This window comes from Peromyscus californicus, unplaced genomic scaffold (assembly GCF_007827085.1).
Source record: "Peromyscus californicus insignis strain IS unplaced genomic scaffold, ASM782708v3 Scaffold_20__1_contigs__length_68692818, whole genome shotgun sequence".
Classification (NCBI taxonomy): domain Eukaryota; kingdom Metazoa; phylum Chordata; class Mammalia; order Rodentia; family Cricetidae; genus Peromyscus; species Peromyscus californicus.
The window spans coordinates 40,815,284-40,833,152 of record NW_026294503.1 but is presented as its reverse complement, the minus strand read 5'-3'; the positions used below and the strand labels follow the sequence as shown (position 1 = coordinate 40,833,152).

Genomic DNA, 17,869 nt, shown 5'->3' with positions numbered 1-17,869 from the left:
ACACAGCAAGGTCTTTGGAAGACCTGCATGTCATTCCTTTGAAATATAATCGGCAAAGATGGGGCCGGGTGGCGGTGGTGGTGCACGCCTTTAATCCCAGCACTCAAGAGGCAGAGCCAGGAGGATCTCTGTGAGTTCGAGGCCATCCTGGTCTACAGAGTGAGTTCCAGGAAAGGCGCAAAGCTACCCAGAGAAACCCTGTCTTGAAAAAAACAAAACCAAAACCAAAAAAAAAAAAAAAAAAAAAGCAAAGATGGGTTCCAAGTCTGTCAGTGTGGGAAGTTGCCCATGCTCCAATAAATGACCTTATACCCAAGCTCATGCAAGCAACCCTAAATATATTCAATGAGTCATTAAAAAGACATAAAATTAGGGGGAGGTGCTTGCTCAGAAGAAGGAGCTCAGAGGGAGTAGGGGGATAGAAGCTAATGAATGTGAATTAAATAAAAATACATTGTATCCATGCATTAAATTGTCAAGCAGTAAATAAAAGATGTTGAAACATTCCACTCCAGAGAGAGGCTCCTTAAGACTTGGGAAGCTGGGGCTGGAGAGATGGCTCAGAGGTTAAGAGCACTGACTGCTCTTCTAGAGGTCCTGAGTTCAATACCCAGCAACCACATGGTGACTCACAACCATCTGTAACGAGATCTGGTGCCCTCTTCTGGCCTGCAGGCACACATGCTGTATACATAATAAAAATAAATCTTTAAAAAAAAAAAAAAAAAAAAAAAAAAAAAGACTTGGGAAGCAAACAACACACGGGTCTCAAGACGTCCCTAAAACCAGATTCCTACGATTTTGTAAGCAGTGAGGACAGCCGCGGAGGAAGACCTGCCCAGCTAACTGCACGTCGTCGTGCAGAGAGCTCCAGGATCTCAGCTTTCCCGAGTCGTTACTCCTTCTAGGGTGGGCTTGTTAGTGATGTACCTCCTGATAGTAACCCCAGCAAACTCATTGGTTCGCACAGGTGAAGGGGTGTCACAGGACAGTTACCAATTTGACTCCTACCCATTCCTATCAGCTTTCTGCTTCTGTCTCTCCAGTCAACTTGGAACTCTTCGAACTCTGCCGAATCTTCTGTAACCCACTGTAGACATTCTGTAGCCTACATGTAGATGGATAGATTCGCTGTGTGCTGTATAATCTGTAACCTCAAAGTTAATAATCACAGTTAAGATTGGAATAAAGTAACCTGTGTTTGCTTCAGCTCCGTATCAATGAAAGCAGGACTACTTGGTATATTGCTTGGTATATACTTGGTGAAATCATTATGCCTTTTGAATTTATTATTGTCCAATTGTGGTGGCCAACAGAGGATTCCTAGTGAGACTGTACTCAAGGTCAGAGAATCTGAGCTTGCTTTACCCAGCAGGGCTGCGTAATAGCATGATTTGGCCAGGGGCGTGGTTACCAGGTGTTTGGAAAGGTCTACATTTGGCTGTATGGTGTGATTTGATCTTACAAAGGGGAGTCCTTTTGCCTCTTCCCTTGGCATATTATAAAAAGCCCTTTTGAATAAAGCTCTGGGTGGCTGGGTATGAACCCAGGGCCCTCCCAAAGCTATCCTGTGTCTCTGTCTTCTCATCATCATGTAGGTCTATCTTTTTACCTAATATTTTCTCATTCCTCTCTCCTCCACCTAAGAACCCTTCAAAAGGTAGAAGCAGGTCGGAGCTGGACTCCGGCAGACTCCCATGTCCAATAAATTCTGATATTGTGGAAAAACACAAGTGTACCAGTTCTCTCCTTCCACAATTTATTTGGGTTTGGAGAATTGAACTCCAGTGATCGGTTTGTTGGCAAATACCCCTCCCTGCCTATTTGAGCCATATCCTCAGCCTGTGTCTGTATTTTTAAATCAACACTACCAGCCCAGTTGATATAATTAGCTAAATTCAATCATCTGTTGTACTACTGACATCCTTATAACCCATATGTCTAATATATATACATAACCTATATATAGATACAGAGATAGATGATTGTGTGTGTGTGTGTGTGTGTGTGTGTGTGTGTGTAGTTTTTCGAGACAGAGTTTCTATGTGTAATAGCCTTGACAACATCTTAAAGTGTTTCATAATGAAAATTTAAAATATCAGCCAAGTGGGCCCGTGCCGGAATTGTAGGGGGGTTTTGTTTGTTTTTTATTGGTTTTGGTTTTTCTAAACAGAGTTTCTCTGTGTAGCCTTGTCCTGGAACTCGCTCTGTAGACCAGGCTGGCCTCAAACTCACAGATATTCACCTGCCTTTACCTCCCAAGTACTGGGACTAAAGGCGTGCACCACTACTGCCTGGTGGTAGGTGAGATTTTATTCACTGCTTTAAAATACTGTATTTAGGTAAAGAAATCAGAGTCTTTTGTGTATTCTTGGCTGAAACACAACTGACCACCTAGAGGCTTGGTGCTGGCTCAGCCAGAAGGAGGCCCGTGGCCACTCAAAGACATGCAGAAGGGCCAAGGGGAAGTGATTCTTCGTTGCAGGATAAGAAATAAGAGATTCCTGGCCAGCCCACTACTGCGTTGCGGGACCTGTGTCCGTACAATCACTAGAGTGTTTGGGTGAGCAGCTTGTCTTCAGTTTGCAGTTCAGGAGACCAAAGCGGTAGCGCCCACGCCACGCCCACAGAACTCTATACGAGGCCCGGAATACATTTCCCAGAAGCGCCCGCGCCGCACTGGTGCATGACGAAGACTTCATTTCCCAGAGCTCCCCGGGAGGGCCTCGCCCCCCTCCACCTGGACAGCGAGTAGCTGGAGAATTGTGCACCGGAAGCAGCTCTCGAACTGGTGGAACCCGGCGCAGGTGAGGCTCTCCGGTGGGCGCTGCGCAGCAAACTAGGGAGCCCAGAGGCTGGTTGGTCGAGGCCGTAAGAGTGCGTCTGGCATCGGAGGTCTCCGTGGGCTTGGGGTGAGTGGCCTGCGAGGACCATGGGGTGTAGGGGCCGGGCCCTTGCTCATCTGGATGATGGTGGAGCCATGAGGCTGGGCCAGAGCCATCCTGCCGGGACTGTAGCATATTTTTAGCGACCCGAGGCCTTCCAGCGGTGCACCCTGCCCTAGAAGAACTAGGCCTTCCTATGCCATAGGCTATTAGCTCCGCACTAGTGGATACGGGGCTCCAAGCAGAGTACCGCCCCTTGTCTATCTCTAGAGGGTGAGAGTTGGCGTGAAGCAGCCGCTACCTACGATCTGTTCCTGGAACTGCCAGCCCTAATTTTTCAGTCGTAGGGATGGGATGTACCTTTCCTCTGCCTAGTAGGGTCATGGGTTGGGACCAAGCTGCTTTGGTTTGGATAGCAGCCAGCAGGAACCTGTGGCGGCCAGGGCAAAGGACTTCTTAGGGGAACAGAGCTGGGTGTGTCTGGCAGCCCGTTGTCACTCCTCCTTGAGAGTTTGATTCTGTGCCTGTTGCCCATTGGCTCAAGAGAATGGGGTGGGGGAGAACAGCACATCCTATCTCCTCCTTAGCTGACAACGTTTGGCCCTCCAGGTGCAGCCACCATGGGTGAGCCCCAGGGATCCATGAGGATCCTAGTGACAGGGGGCTCTGGACTGGTGGGCAGAGCCATCCAGAAGGTGGTCGCAGATGGGGCCGGCTTACCTGGAGAGGAATGGGTGTTTGTCTCCTCCAAAGATGCAGATCTGACGTGAGTTGGGGCCATATTCAGACCCAACCCCTCGTCCTGGGTCCCTCTCCAAGCTGAAGAGTGCCCTGCTGGGTCTTCCTGAGCCTAGCAGTAGCCCTCCCTGAGTCTGGGTCCCTCCCTGCCAGGTGACTGATCTGGCTCTGGTTGCTGGCTGTGCTAAGTAAACATCCTCCTATAGTTCCGGGTGCCCACACCCACTACCTGCTAAAGCTCTGAACTTGGCTACTTGTCCCTTTGGCCACCCATCTAGCCTTAGACCCAACCAATTTCTACACCCAAGGTCCTAATTCCTGATTTCCTCGGGCCTCACTAGCCCCCCTGACATACTGGCTTCCCTCAGGGATGCAGCACAAACCAAGGCTCTGTTCCAGAAGGTACAGCCCACCCATGTCATCCACCTTGCTGCAATGGTAGGCGGCCTTTTCCGGAATATCAAATACAACTTGGATTTCTGGGTAAGTTGGGGTGCTGGGGACAACAAGCTTTGAGAGTCAGGATCTTAAGCTGTTGGAACTTCCACAGAGTCACCCCCAAGAAGTCCCTGAGAACTGGTTTTGCAGAGCCCTGGGGTCATTTGGCCAAGTGCTGACCTGCAGGATTTGGAAGCTGAAAAAAAGTCAGCATACTACACTATGTAACTGGAGGCATGTTTCTGCTTACTGAGCCTGCTCGGCTGCCAGATTCTTGAACTCTCAGGCTTGGTTCATTCAGCTTCCTGAATCTACCAACCACTCCGAGTGTTGGACTGTCTCTAGCAGGTGCCTCAGGAGGAAGGGCGAAACATAAGAGCTCTGCCTCTGCTGAATGTGCTCCTCAGAGTAGGCCCACCTGCCTCTGGGCAATGGCTTTGTCTGGCTGGCCTGATTAGAACCTTCAAAGGTTCCCACCAGGTTTTGTCCAAGGACTTTGTCACACAAAGCTCTCCTTGCCCATCCCAGGGTTTTCAGCAAACTGCCTGGTCACTACCTCTTCCCTGTTTTTAGACCAGTGTGCCCCACATCAGTTTAGGGAAGAGAACTGGAGAAAGGCGGGGTGAGGCACTGGGAAGTAGAGCTGGGCGTGACTCCTCTGGAGATGGGAAGTCGAGGAGGGCTGCTGCTTTGTGGTGGGAACCCCACTTACAGTTTCCCTCATCTCTACCACCTGCCCCGCACTCGGTAGCCCTGGGAATGCCACTCTGGCCTCTTCACCCAGGCAGGCAAGGCAGGACCTTCCTGTGTCCCTAGAAAATGGCAGCTTCTAGAAGGTCAGTGCTGGGAGGCTTAGCCTTGTTCCAGAAGCACTGCAGATAAATAGGCACAGATAGTGCTCTTATCTGAGCCAGGGTATGTTCCTATGTCTCTTCCTGGAGGAACAGACTGTAGTTTTTTGTTTGTTTGTTTGTTTGTTTGTTTATTTACTCTTTGGGGGCCTGCTGCCCAGCTCCCAATTAAATACAAGGAGACTTACTCTTACTTGTGAATGCCCAGCTTTCACTGGGCTTGTTTCTAGCCAGCTTTTCTAACTTAAATTATTCCATTTCTCTTTAACTATGTTTCGCCTCTGGGCTTTCTTTATTCTATATATCTTTCTTTCCACCTTACTCCGTAGCTTGCAGGGTGGCTGTGTGGCCTGGTGGCTGGGTGGCTGGGTGGCTGGGTGGCTGAGTGGCTGGGTGGCTGGGTGGCTGGCCCCTAGTGTCCTCCTCTCCTCCTTTTCTCACTCCTCCCTCTTCTCTTTTTCTCCTTCTATTTATTCTCTCTGCCTGGCAGCCCTGCCTATCCCTCTCCTGCCTTGCTATTGGCCAGTCAGCTCTTTATTAGACCAATCAGGTGTCTTAGACAGGCCCAGTAACACAGCCCTACAGAGTTAGACAAATGCAGCATAAAAAGAATGCAACACATCTGTGCGTCATTAAAGAACTATTCCACAGCATAAACGAATGTAACATCTTAAACTAACGTTCCACAACGTCTAACCCACCTGTGCCACCCACTGCAGAGGAAGAACGTGCACATCAATGACAATGTCCTGCATTCAGCCTTCGAGGTGGGCACTCGCAAGGTGGTCTCCTGCCTGTCCACCTGCATCTTCCCTGACAAGACCACCTACCCCATTGATGAGACAATGGTGAGGGGCAGGGCCCGCCTGGGGTAGGACCCGAGGGTGTGGGCAGAGCCAGGTGGCGGTTCTCAGTGCATCTCCTGCTCCTTCAGATCCACAACGGTCCGCCCCACAGCAGCAATTTCGGGTACTCGTATGCCAAGAGGATGATTGACGTGCAGAACAGGTGCTCCTTCTTGGTCTTGCCCAGGCCTCCCTGGAGAGGGGAGGATGGACCCTTGGGTTAGTGAGGCGTTGTTGCTGCCTCGTTTACCCAGTTTCAGAAGGACTTGGGGGCACCGGGGGCACGTTCTGGGGACGAGGTCAGGAGACGCCGTGTCTCCGCAGGGCCTACTTTCAGCAGCATGGCTGCGCCTTCACCGCTGTCATCCCTACCAATGTCTTTGGGCCGCACGACAACTTCAACATCGAAGATGGCCATGTGCTGCCTGGACTCATCCATAAGGTGCACCTGGCCAAGAGTGAGTGAAGCTGTCCAGCACACGCCTGGCCCAGGTTACCTGCCTGAGGGGGCCCTGGGCTCAGCTGTGGGGTGGGCAGGGAGCTGGCTCTGGAGGCAGAGAGCTCTGACATCTGCCTAATCTGTAGGTAATGGTTCAGCCTTGACCGTGTGGGGTACAGGGAAGCCACGGAGGCAGTTCATCTACTCACTGGTATGTATCGGGGCCAGCATGGCCGTCCCAGAAAGCTGTGCGGGGGAAGTGGTGGCGTAGGAAACAGTCCCAAGTCCCCAGGGGTGCGACTTTGGTTCAGTAGGAGAAAGTGTGGCCTGGATGAGGGACCTCCATTCAGGGTGAACCCTGACTGCCCCCAACAGTCAGAGCAGAAGCAGTAGTACAGCCTCCCCACTAGGGGCGTTTGGTACTCACTTGTGGATTTGACCTAACTTTCTGACCTCCAGGACCTAGCCCGGCTCTTCATCTGGGTCCTGCGGGAGTACAGTGAAGTGGAGCCCATCATCCTCTCAGGTGGGCACTCTGCAGCTGTCCTTTCCTACAGCGGGGCAGGCCCTGTGTCTCCCCTGAGGAGTGGGAGCAGACATGCCCCTGGGGGTCTGGACAGGGAGGCCTGACTGACCACTGGCCTGTGGTTCCCCACAGTGGGCGAGGAAGATGAAGTGTCCATCAAGGAGGCAGCCGAGGCTGTAGTGGAGGCCATGGACTTCCGTGGGGAAGTCACTGTATCCTTTGACTCCAGTGAGGGGCTGATGGTGAGGTACTGGGGAAGAGGACTGTGGCTTCCCCTTGTAGGAAGGCCAACATGACTCCATTTTGTCTCTAGTGGTGCTTGCCCTGGCAGCAGGAGGGCATCTGCTGTGTCTAGACCTGTCCCAGGAAGAGACAGGTTCCTGGTAGGGCAAATGGGTAGTGCTCCTGCTCTGGCCTTGACCAAGGTGTCCAGTTTGATTCAACAAAGTCAGATGGGCAGTATAAGAAGACAGCCAGCAATGGCAAGCTTCGGGCCTACTTGCCTGACTTCCGTTTCACACCCTTCAAGCAAGGTAAGCTATCCCTCCCCAAACCCATAACCACCCCAACCTGGGCTTGCAGGCTCCTTGCCGGCTAGTCCTTGGCTTCAGCACCAACTGTTCCTCCCTGTTCCCTGCTGTGGTCTTAGCCTCCATGCTGTGACCATGGGGGTTTGGTGCCCTCCAAGCTTGGTCCCCAGACCCTCGTCAGAGCCGATATCCACTGGGAAGCAGGACACTGAAATTTAGGGTGTGTGGGCGGGAGCCTCCACCCTCCCTACCTCCTGGGGAGGACGGGACAGGGGGTGTCACCGGCTTTCGCCTGTCTGCCTCTGCAGCTGTGAAGGAGACCTGTGCCTGGTTCACCGACAACTATGAGCAGGCCCGGAAGTGAAGCACAGGGCAAGCAGGCACTCAGCTGGCAATGCCCAGTCCGTGGTCACCACCCTCAGACCTTGCCAAGAACTGAGGATAGTATCCAGCAACCTAAGCCACATGCTGGCCTCCCTGCCAGGGGGCTCCATGCAGCCGTCCAGTAGGGTCCATGTTTGTCCCTCCTCGGGGAAAGGCCAGACCAACATCTTGCTTGTCTGCTTCTGCTCCAGCCTCAGTGCATCCATGCTGGTCCTGCTGTCCCCTGTCTAAGAAACCAATAAAATGGATTTTCATAAGCCTGGACTCAGAAGCTGTGTCCAGCCTTTCCCTCCCTGCAACAGAGCCTTCCTAGCTTGTCCAGGGCCGGGACCCACTGTCCCTGTGTGCTTCTTAGCTCCTAAGAGCTGCGAGGCCCAAGGCAAGAGTCCCCATGTGAAGGACCAGAGGGTGGAGATGTGGGTGTCAGGAAGCAGGCAGTGCACGTCCGATGTGAATTGTCAGTGGGCTCCGGTATAGGACGGGGTACCTCCCCGACAGTCTAAGCTGGATTTTGACCTTGCTTAGCCCTTCCTGTTGTCTTTGCTTTTGGGGGGCCCGCCACCCAGCTCCCAAGTAAATCACACACAGAGGCTTATTCTTAATTACAAATGCCCGCCTTAGCTTGGCTTGTTTCTAGCCAGCTTTTCTTAACTTTAAATTAACACATCTATCTTTTGCCTCTAGGCTTTTCCTTTTCTATTCCTGTATACCTTTCTTGGTTTCTCACTCTGTGGCTTGCTGTATAGCTGGGTGGCTGGCTCCTTTTCAATCCTTTCTTCCCAGATTTCTCCTTTTATTTATTCTCTCTACCTGCCAGCTCCACCTATCCTTTCTCCTGCCTTACTATTGGCTGTTCAACTTTTTATTAGATCATCAGGTGTGTTAGACAGGCACAGTAACACAGCTTCACAGAGTTAAACAAATGCAACATAAAGTAACACACCGTAAAATGATAGTAAAATGACACCTTCCACTTGTGGTCACACACAGGATTCTCTGCCTCAGACTTGAGGATCTTGGTGGATCTTGATTTGGACTGATTCAGTGGGCCATTTGGGGACACAAGGATGGACCTGCAAGGAGACTAGTGATGGATGACTCAGACTTTTTTTTTTAATATACTTTCAAGATTTTGTTAATTTATTATATATACAATATTCTGCCTGCAGGCCAGAAGAGGGCACCAGATTTCATTATGGATAGTTGTGAGCCACCATGTGGTTGCTGGGAATTGGGAGAGCAGCCAATTCTCTTAATTGCTGAGCCATCTCTCCAGCCCGATGACTCAGACTTTACTAGGACCCCCAAGCCTGGCCTGAGTGGTGATATCCTGGACCTTTCTATTCTCAATGTCAAGATGGTCAAATCCAAGCCAGTTAGGGCAGGACAGGAGAATCTACCTAAGGGTGCTGTGGCTAGAAGCAGGTCACCTTGGGATTGCTTGTCATGTCTGTGTCCACTGCAGCTCTGGGTCATTTCCAGGCACCCATCCTAGATTCCATTCACCTAAGACTGTTAGGACTTTTCCTTTTCCATGATGACATGGGGCTGGAAGCTACAGGCCCCTTGACTCCTCTCAATCTAGAAATGGAGCTGCCACTGTCCCTGAAGATGGTTAAGCAGAGGTGAGCATTTACTCCCAAGACATAGCTCCAGGCAGGCAGAAGTGATGGTTGGCACCTGTGTAATATATTAACTTTCCTGGGGGTGGTGACTCATGGCACCAGCCACATAGCTAAAACTGACAACGGGCTGCTAGACTAGTCGGGGTTCCCTAAAGGAACAGAACTGTTATACATACATACATAGTGATTTATAGACTCGCTTACAGGATGTGCTCTGGGTAGCCCAACAATGACTAATACCGGAGAGGCCAAGAATCCAGTAGTTGTTTAGTCAATGACGCTGGATGCCTCAGCAGTACCAGCCTGGCCTGGAGGACTCCTGGAGAGTTGCTGGTCTTCTGTATACTGTAGACGTTGGGATCCTAGATGAACTTAGCAGCATCAAACAGGCAGAAAAGTTTCCTTCCACGTCCTGTTACCTGCGCTGCCCCCGAAGGCACTCACTGCCTTGGTTTAGGGCGGATCTTCCTGCTTCAAATAATCTTAAGAAAATCCTTTGCAGGCTTGCCCAGACACTTGTGTTTTAGTTAGTTCCAGATGCAGTCAGAGTTGACTACTCAAACCTCCACGTCCCCTCCCCTCAGAAACCACACTTATTCCACCCCACTGCCTTTTTCCAGGTGATCAGCCTATCTGCTGCGGTCTCATCATTTGCTCAGAATTCCTCAGCCCAGCCCAACCTTCCTATACATTCTGCCTCTCACCTCCCAGAAATACTAAAGATATCCAATTGTTTTCCCCCAACCGGTTACATCTGAGTCCTTTTGTCCTCCAGCAGGACAGGCCATGGCCTGCCTGGTCTTTTCACCCTCTAAAGCATGGCCTCTCCTATGTTGTGCTGCTCACTGTCCCTCTGGCTCAGGCCTTCCCAGGTCACCCCCCCATCTTCAAATTTCCTTTAAGCTTAATCTTCTGATGAGAGTCCGCAGAGGGACCAGGGTGTTAAGGGTGTACCCTTCTGGCCCCTAGAAAGCTGAGCTGCGCTGATCAGAACCTGCCAGACACTCAGCTGTCTAACGCCCACCAGTCTGCTAACCGCATCATCATGTCAAGGAACACACACTCTGTCCTAAGAATCAGAATGCCTTGACCACTCTGACCAGACAGCATGCATTTTCTGGCAGGCTTGAGGCCAAGTCTCAACCTCGAACATTTCCAGGTGCTGTTGGTTGCAGCCCAGAATACAGAAATTCCTTGTTCCTCACCTCTCCGTGGACATTGCTGGGAAGATTTTTGTCCCTGTAAATAGTAGGAATTCTGCAAGTTCCCTGTGTCAACCTGTTTTCTGCTGCTTCCTAAGACAATTGACTTGTAACAAGGAAAAGTTTTATTTAGCTTTAGATTTTAGCTCCTGGCTTTATGGGTTTCCATCCATCATCGGGCAGACTTGTCACTCTTAGGCTTCTTGTAGGGCCTGGGGAAAGATCCAGGAATACAGCTCTTCACCTCAGGCCACACAAGAGAAAGGGTTGCCCATCACATTCCAACTGTGGCAAGCAGGGGACAGACCAGCTTTAACTGTGGGACCTCACAGTCCAAGGACAGCATTGCCCTTATAAATTTGGTATAATTCTAAGTGCTCTGTTCTATCTTGCCCAATTTTACACATTGAAAATAAAAACAGCCAGGCAGTGGTGGTGCATGCCTTTAATCCCAGCACTCGAGGAGGCAGAGGCATGCAGATCTCTGTGAGTTCGAGACCAGCCTGGTCTACAAAGCAAGATCCAGAACCGCCAGGACTGTTACACAGAGAAACACTGTCTCGGAAAAAAAAAGAAAAAAAAAAAAAAAGATTAGTTAGTGCTGCCTTTAATCTGGAGAACCAGAACCCGCACCGAGGATGCAACCCAAGGCACGCAAGCTACTCAAGAGCTATACTAGTTTGTAGTACCACCATACACCCCCCAGCCCCATCCTGGACATCTCTCTGCACGGCTTCTGGGAAGACTTCAACTTTGGGTTTTCCAGGTCGAATCAGACAGCCTGTTTAGGACTAGCTCTTCATCATCTCCCTTTCCCCTCAGCAAAATCGCCAGCTGCTTAACCCATGTTTGTCGAAAAATCCCACCTCAAGGAACAAAATGCAGGGGTTCGAGCCCTGCCCCGCCCCTTACTCCTCCCCGATCCCGCCCCTTACTCCTCCCGGAACCCGCCCCTTACTCCTCCCCGAACCCCGCCCAGCGGCTTCTATTCATCAACGCGGCTCTAGTGGGCGGGGCTCGCGACGTAGGGACGTGAGAAGGCCTGCCCGGAGCACGATGGCGGCTGCAGGGTCTGAACCTCTGCGCGTGGGCTTCGTGGGCGCAGGCCGCATGGCGGAGGCCATCGCCCAAGGCCTCATACGAGCAGGTGGGAGGCGAGGCCTGGTTGGGGGGCTTTCCAGTGGGAGGAGCCCCTAAGCCTCGGCGGAAGGGGCGCAAATGGTTCGCCCCAAGGGCCAGTGGGGTGAATTGCCCTGTTCTTGGGTGAGAGCCGTATAACAGGCTTCCATCAAGGTCTCCAGGGTCCCTAGGTGAGCCTGCAGGAGGGAGGGTGGGTGGACGAGCCAGGCGTGGTGTAGAGAAAAATAACACAGGTTTTTTTTTTTTTTTTTTTTTTTTTTGTGGAACACTGATTGTATCATTGAATGATATTCCTTTCAATGTATTGAATTAAAGAAAATTACCATTAACTTCATTCGTGACTTCTTTGTGGGGGGTTTTGCTTTTTTTTTTTTTTCTCCTGTTTTTTAGAGACAGTTTCTGGTTTCCTGGTTTCTCCGTGTCGCCCTGGCTGTCCTGGAATTCGCTTGGTAGACCAGGCTGGCCCTGAACTCAGAGATCTGTCTGTCTCTGCCTCCTGAGTGCTGCAATTAAAGGCGTGAGCCACCACTGGTGGGCTCACGTTTGACTTATATCCTTAATGTGGCTGTGGTTTTATAGTTCCCTATGTGGCACAAACCACTTTTGTCTTAGATTGGACTGGCTTAATGCCAAGTTAGTGTCCGACTTCCTGGCCGCCGCCTCCTGTGCCACTTTCTCTGTTTTCTGTTCGTGCATCAGCGCCACTCTCGGGGGCGGGCGGCTGTGTGACATTTGAGAAGAGGAGGGTTGGCTCTGTGTACTGAAGAGTGTCTGCCATCTCTAGATGTCAACAGCACCTTGCATGTGAAGGCCAAAGTGTCTCCTACACTGCCAGATGTCTGCTGCCTGGGCACTGGAGGGGGCGGGGTGAGGAGGGAGGCACACTCTGCCCGGCTGAGGACTGCTGGTGAACAGCGGGGGCTGGCAATCCTGGCCTAACTGCTTACAGTGTTTAGAAGACTTTACCTGCAGATTGCAGGTAGAGGAAGTTGGTGGCCTTTGACTCTCTGCTTGCAGCTGAACTTCAAAGTCCAGAGGGTCATGATCATTAGAGAATGCCTTCCTACAAGTCTCATGGTGTTGGCATGTAATCCCAGCACTCGGGAGGCAGAGGCAGGCGGATCTCTGAGTTCGAGGCCAGCCTGGGCTACAGAGCGAGTTCCAGGACAGTCAAGGGTACACAGAGAGACCCTGTCTCAAAACAAAACAAAACAAAACAAAACCTGGCAGTTCGCCTGCCTCTTGGTGCTGTACCAACTGTCACTGACATGATTAGCTGCCTCTGTGTTCAGGTTGTGGTGTGCACTTCCATCTGGCCCAGTCTTTCTACCTCTGTACCCTCCAAAAACATGAGTTCCACCAAACGGGCACTTAGTCCTTTCCCTAGACATCCCAGCATACTTTGCCCTGCAAGGGAGCTTGTTGCCTGTCAGGTCTTTATCAGATAGGCTATTTTTTTTTTTAAAGATTATTTTGTGTGTGTGTGTGTGTGTTTGGTGCCTGCTGAGACTAGAGGAGGGCACTGGTTCCACTGGAGGTGGACAGTTATGGACAGTTGGCAGTGCCATGTGGGTCCTGGGACCCTATCCCAGGTTATCTGCAAGAGCAGCAAGTACTCTCCGCTGCTGAGCTGTCTCTCCTTGACCAGCCATCTGCTCACCCTGCTGAGCCATCTTTCCAGACCCTTCACCAGCTATCTCCCTATCCACCAGGCTGTTCCAGGCCTGGTTCCTGCAGAGATTTTGCATTTTGGGCCAACAGACCATAAGTGCTCCAGTCAGCTGCCCCTTCCCTGAAAGCAGAGACCCTTGGGCTCTGTGTCTTGTCAGGATCAGGCAGGTTCCTGGCCCCAGTGTCCCAACAGCAGGCGATGGCAGTGGTGTTCAAGAACAGTTGAATTCCCGGGGATTGCTCAGCACTGCGGACAAGCATGCCTGCTGTGATCCTATGGAGCCTTAAGCTAACAGTGGACTAGGCATACTGTTTCCTATCCTCCCTCCCCTCACCAGCTTTTGCCTCTCTATCCAGGCAAAGTGGAAGCTAAGCAAGTGCTGGCCAGTGCACCAACAGACAAGAATCTCTGCCACTTCAGGGTGAGTGGGACTTGGGGTCCTTGTCCTTCTGAAGCATTTTCCAGGGGTAACTATGACTGAAGGTTTGAGATGGTTTGGTTTGTCCTGGAGAAGGCGAGGTCAAAGGTCAGGAAGAAGGTCAAGCTTCCAGAAGACTAGAGTACACTGAGTGTGTGCCTGTGTGCGGTGGTTGTGGACACTAATTAGGAGGGAAGGTTCCAGAAGGTAAATCTTGGCATCTGTGAGGAGCAGGACCTGTTGGGGTGTTTCTTAGGCATTTGAGAGTCATGGCTAGTATAGACACTTGTAACAACAGAGGCCTGAGGGCACCCCTGGAATGCAGGATGATTGATGGCACTCGGGTGGGTTGTCCGATGCCTCCTCACACGGTCACTTCTGGCCCCGGTGTCTGTGCAGGCTCTGGGTTGCCAGACTACTCACTCCAACCAGGAAGTGCTGCAGAGCTGCTCACTTGTCATCTTTGCCACCAAGCCTCAAGTCCTGCCAGAGGTTCTGGCAGAGGTGGCCCCTGTAGTCACCACTGAGCACATCGTGGTGTCTGTGGCTGCTGGGATCTCTCTGAGCTCTCTGGAGGAGGTGAGTGGTCTGTGGTGTGAATAAGGCCTTGACTATGAAATAAGCTCTGTTGGCCATACTTGGGAGGCAGACAGTATCCCAGACAACCTCCAGAAGTAGTTAGTTGGCCCACCAGGGTTAGTTAGTTGGCCCACCAGGGTTAGGTAGGTGGGGTAATGTTCTGCCACTGTACCTGGGAAGTAGGGACTTGAGGCTACATTTAGCTGAGGTGTTTGCCTAGCAGGCTCAGTCTCAGACTGCCTGACACTAAGCTCTCTCTTGTCCAGCTGCTGCCCTGGAACACACGAGTGTTGCGAGTCTCTCCCAATCTACCCTGCATAGTCCAGGAGGGGGCCATGGTGATGGCACGGGGCCACCATGCTGGGAATGACGACGCCAAGCTCCTGCAGAACTTGCTGGAGGCCTGTGGGCAGTGCATAGAGGTTCCTGAGTCCTACGTAGATATCCATACTGGCCTCAGTGGCAGTGGTGTGGCCTTTGTGAGTATTGTCTTTACCCATATCCTCGAAGGCAAGCCCTTAGCAAAGGCCTTGCTCTCAAGGTCTCAGAGTCAAGCCTTGGGGCCTCGAGTGGTCCACGGGCCACCAGTGAGCTCTGCTGTCTCTTAGAACATCATGCTTTGTTGGACCATTGAGGCTGGCCCCTTTACCAAACTCTGGATTTAGGCCTTATAGCCTCAGGTATCTGTGACCACATTCGGGGCCTTGTTTCTTGTGGTTCTGAGCCTTCCAAATGCTGCGACCAGTTTATGTTGTGGGGACCCCAACCATAAAATTATTTTTGTTGCTACTTCATAACTAATTTTGCTACTGTTATGAATCGTAATGTAAATATCTGTGTTTTCTGTTAGTCTTAGGCGACTCCTATGAAAGGGTTATTCGACTCCCAAAAGGGGTCGTGACCAACAGGTTGAAAGCTGCTGTTCAGAGCATTCTCTAGCTGGGAGCTCTGTCCAGCAAAATGTCAGTTTTGACCTTCCCCCTTTCCCACTTCCAATGCTATTGCTACAGGTGTGCACATTCTCGGAGGCCCTAGCTGAAGGTGCCATCAAGATGGGCATGCCCAGTGGCCTGGCCCACCGCATTGCTGCCCAGACGCTGCTGGTAAGTGGAGGATTCCTCAGGAGAATGTTGGGAAGGTTGTGCTCAAGAGTGTGTGCCGTCTCCAGCAAACAGGAAGACAACCTGCAGAGTCTAGACTCTCCCTTAACTCTTCTTCCCAGGGGACAGCCAAAATGCTGCAGCAGGAAGGAAAGCACCCAGCCCAGCTTCGGACAGATGTGCTCACACCAGCTGGAACCACCATCCATGGGCTTCATGCCCTAGAGCAGGGCGGCCTTCGTGCAGCTACCATGAGCGCGGTGGAGGCGGCTACCCGCCGGGCTAAGGAGCTCAGCAGGAAGTAAGCCAGGCTCCAGGGGAGACCACAGGCTCCTTGCCCAGCTCCAGCCTCTGAGTGGTGAGAATAGCCTTGAGTGGGTGTTGTAGTGTGCTCTCTCCTCCGAGCGTCACGACCATCATCAAAGACGCTGTGACGACTTGTAAGAGACCCTCAAGATCAAGTCTGTTGCCTGTGACATTCAGCCAAGGGAGGAGGAGGTGGGGAGGGTCGCTTGGCCCTCATCTCTGATTCCAGCTCCTCCCTTCTGCACCTCTCAGCCAGTTGTAACTGTCCTAATTACACATGACCTCATGGTCTCAGGAGGTGGTTGAATATGCAGCCTGCGGAAGATTAACTGAAGCGGGAGAGGGTTTCCATCTTTGCAGATATGGGGGGCATCATCATCCGTGCTAGCATGAGATGTTTTCATGGTGTGGCTGCTTTGGGGTCACCCACACTCCTGTAAGCAACACCCCATCCATACTCTGTAAGCCCAATAAACTCATTGGTTCCCCAAGTTGGACTTTGGTAGAATTGTACTTTGGTTTGTCCTTGGTACCCTATAAAGAGGAGGTAAATATTTCTATTTCCTCAGGGAGAATATCTACAACATCAGGCACTAGCCTCCTTGCTTGCCCAGGTTACCCCCATCTTCCCCTTGTCCCACCTCTAAAGACGACAGTTCTCTATCCATCACACAAGTGTTTCTACTTCCTCTGCACTTGGAAAAAATCGTCCATCTCTGCAGGCCTCCTCACCCCCCAAAGTATCAATAATCTTACTTCTAAAGAGTCATAATAGACAATGTTGGTTCTTGCCAGGCGGCGGTGGCGCACACCTTTAATTTCAGCACTCGGGAGGCAGAGCCAGGCGGATCTCTGTGAGTTCGAGTCCAGCCTGGTCTACAGAGTGAGTTCCAGGACAGGCTCCAGAGCTACACAGAGAAACCCTGTCTTGAAAAACCGTAAAAAAGAAAAAAAAAAAAAAAAAAAAAAGAGTCATAATAGGCAATGTTGGTTCTCAGGTACCTGAAAGCTGGTCGGTTTGTTTGTTTGTTTGTTTTGGGGGGAGAGTTGGAATCCTTGACAGAGCTGCTAGCAATAAGAGCTCCTGAGCCTGGTCTAGAGCCCTGAGCCTTCTGTGAATTTCCGTGGGACGGCTCAGAAGCCAGTGGTCATACTAGCAGAGGATGGGGCGGCGATGGCCCAGGAAGAGATGGCACTTGCCCAAGATGCTCCTTCCCTCGCCATGAAGCCAGAGCCTTGGCCCATAGGAGGAAAGAGTCCCCAGGAGAAGCTGCAGAACCCCCCTCCCCTGAGCAGTCAGCAGGTGGGACATGTCCTTCCATAGTTAAGAAGGAGCTTCACCAAGGGGTCTCACACTGCAGACCTATGCTGTCCAACTTGCCCTGTGCTCAGGTTGCACCGGTCAAATGGAAGAGCTGTCTGAGGTTTCAAAGGTGGGTCCTCGCTAGCTTTGCAAGACTAGACCCCTGCCTCCAGCCGGACCTACGCTGGCTCTCCAGGGCAGGTAGAGCTGGAGCCTGCTACTATAACTACAGGGACTACCCTGGGAGAATTTGACTCTTTAGTATATCCTTTCCTAGACCAGCAGGTCAGGAAAACCAGGACGTAGAAAAAGTGAGGATTGAGGACCAGGGCTCTGGGGCTACTGCGTAGGGAGGACTTGGTATGGCTCTGGCCCCCACCCCAGGTACCCTCTTCCCCAAAACTCTCTTGGCCACCCAGACCCCAAGATGCTGACTCCCATCTACGTCTACCCAGCAGCCTCCTGAGACTTGGTAGAAACATCCATCAGTGTGGCTTGGGGCACTCGCACTGTGGCATCTGCTAGCTGGGTGACTCCAGGCACCTATCTGTAAAGCAGGACTGATGGCATTCACAGAAAGGAAGAGGCTGTCTCTTTCCCGGTTCCACTACTCCAACGCTGCAGTCCTTCCTTCTCTTGGTTCCTTGCCTTGGACATCCCGCTCTCATCCCATTTCCAGTGGGTGGGTGGCTTCTCTCATCCACGGGCTACCTGATTGGACTCTGGCATTGTCACTTGTCAGAAGGGCCATCCTGAGTCCAATCTGTACCCTTATTTCCTCACTTGTATGGATTTATGGCCAACAGCTCGGCTGCTGGGGTTATACAAAGCGCTGAGTGAGCTGGCCAATGATAATGAGAAGGCAGGTGATACAGACAGCAGAGGGGT

The 17,869-nt window shown here is 51.6% G+C and overlaps 2 protein-coding genes across 4 annotated transcripts; both read left to right on the top strand.

The window, feature by feature from the left end:
• The first annotated feature begins 2,681 nt into the window (after positions 1–2,681).
• On the top strand, positions 2,682–7,900 carry Gfus (GDP-L-fucose synthase). 3 transcript variants are annotated; one of them, XM_052748054.1, is made up of 11 exons: positions 2,682–2,807; positions 3,495–3,651; positions 3,992–4,106; positions 5,632–5,760; positions 5,847–5,976; positions 6,082–6,249; positions 6,343–6,407; positions 6,656–6,722; positions 6,855–6,934; positions 7,156–7,255; positions 7,561–7,900. In XM_052748054.1, the coding sequence occupies exons 2-11, from the start codon at positions 3,506–3,508 to the stop codon at positions 7,614–7,616; spliced, it is 1,056 nt and encodes a 351-aa protein (XP_052604014.1). In that variant the 5' UTR covers positions 2,682–2,807; positions 3,495–3,505; the 3' UTR covers positions 7,617–7,900. The 3 variants fall into 3 exon arrangements, with proteins under 3 accessions (XP_052604014.1, XP_052604013.1, XP_052604015.1); XM_052748053.1 differs by having other exon boundaries at positions 2,735–2,912; XM_052748055.1 differs by having other exon boundaries at positions 2,742–2,912; positions 5,847–5,920; positions 6,082–6,215.
• Positions 7,901–11,476: 3,576 nt separating this feature from the next.
• On the top strand, positions 11,477–16,169 carry Pycr3 (pyrroline-5-carboxylate reductase 3). Its single transcript, XM_052748056.1, has 6 exons — positions 11,477–11,610; positions 13,632–13,696; positions 14,093–14,272; positions 14,539–14,751; positions 15,283–15,375; positions 15,495–16,169. Exons 1-6 carry the CDS (start codon positions 11,520–11,522, stop codon positions 15,675–15,677), a joined length of 825 nt encoding a protein of 274 aa, XP_052604016.1. The 5' UTR covers positions 11,477–11,519; the 3' UTR covers positions 15,678–16,169.
• The last annotated feature ends 1,700 nt before the right edge of the window (positions 16,170–17,869 follow it).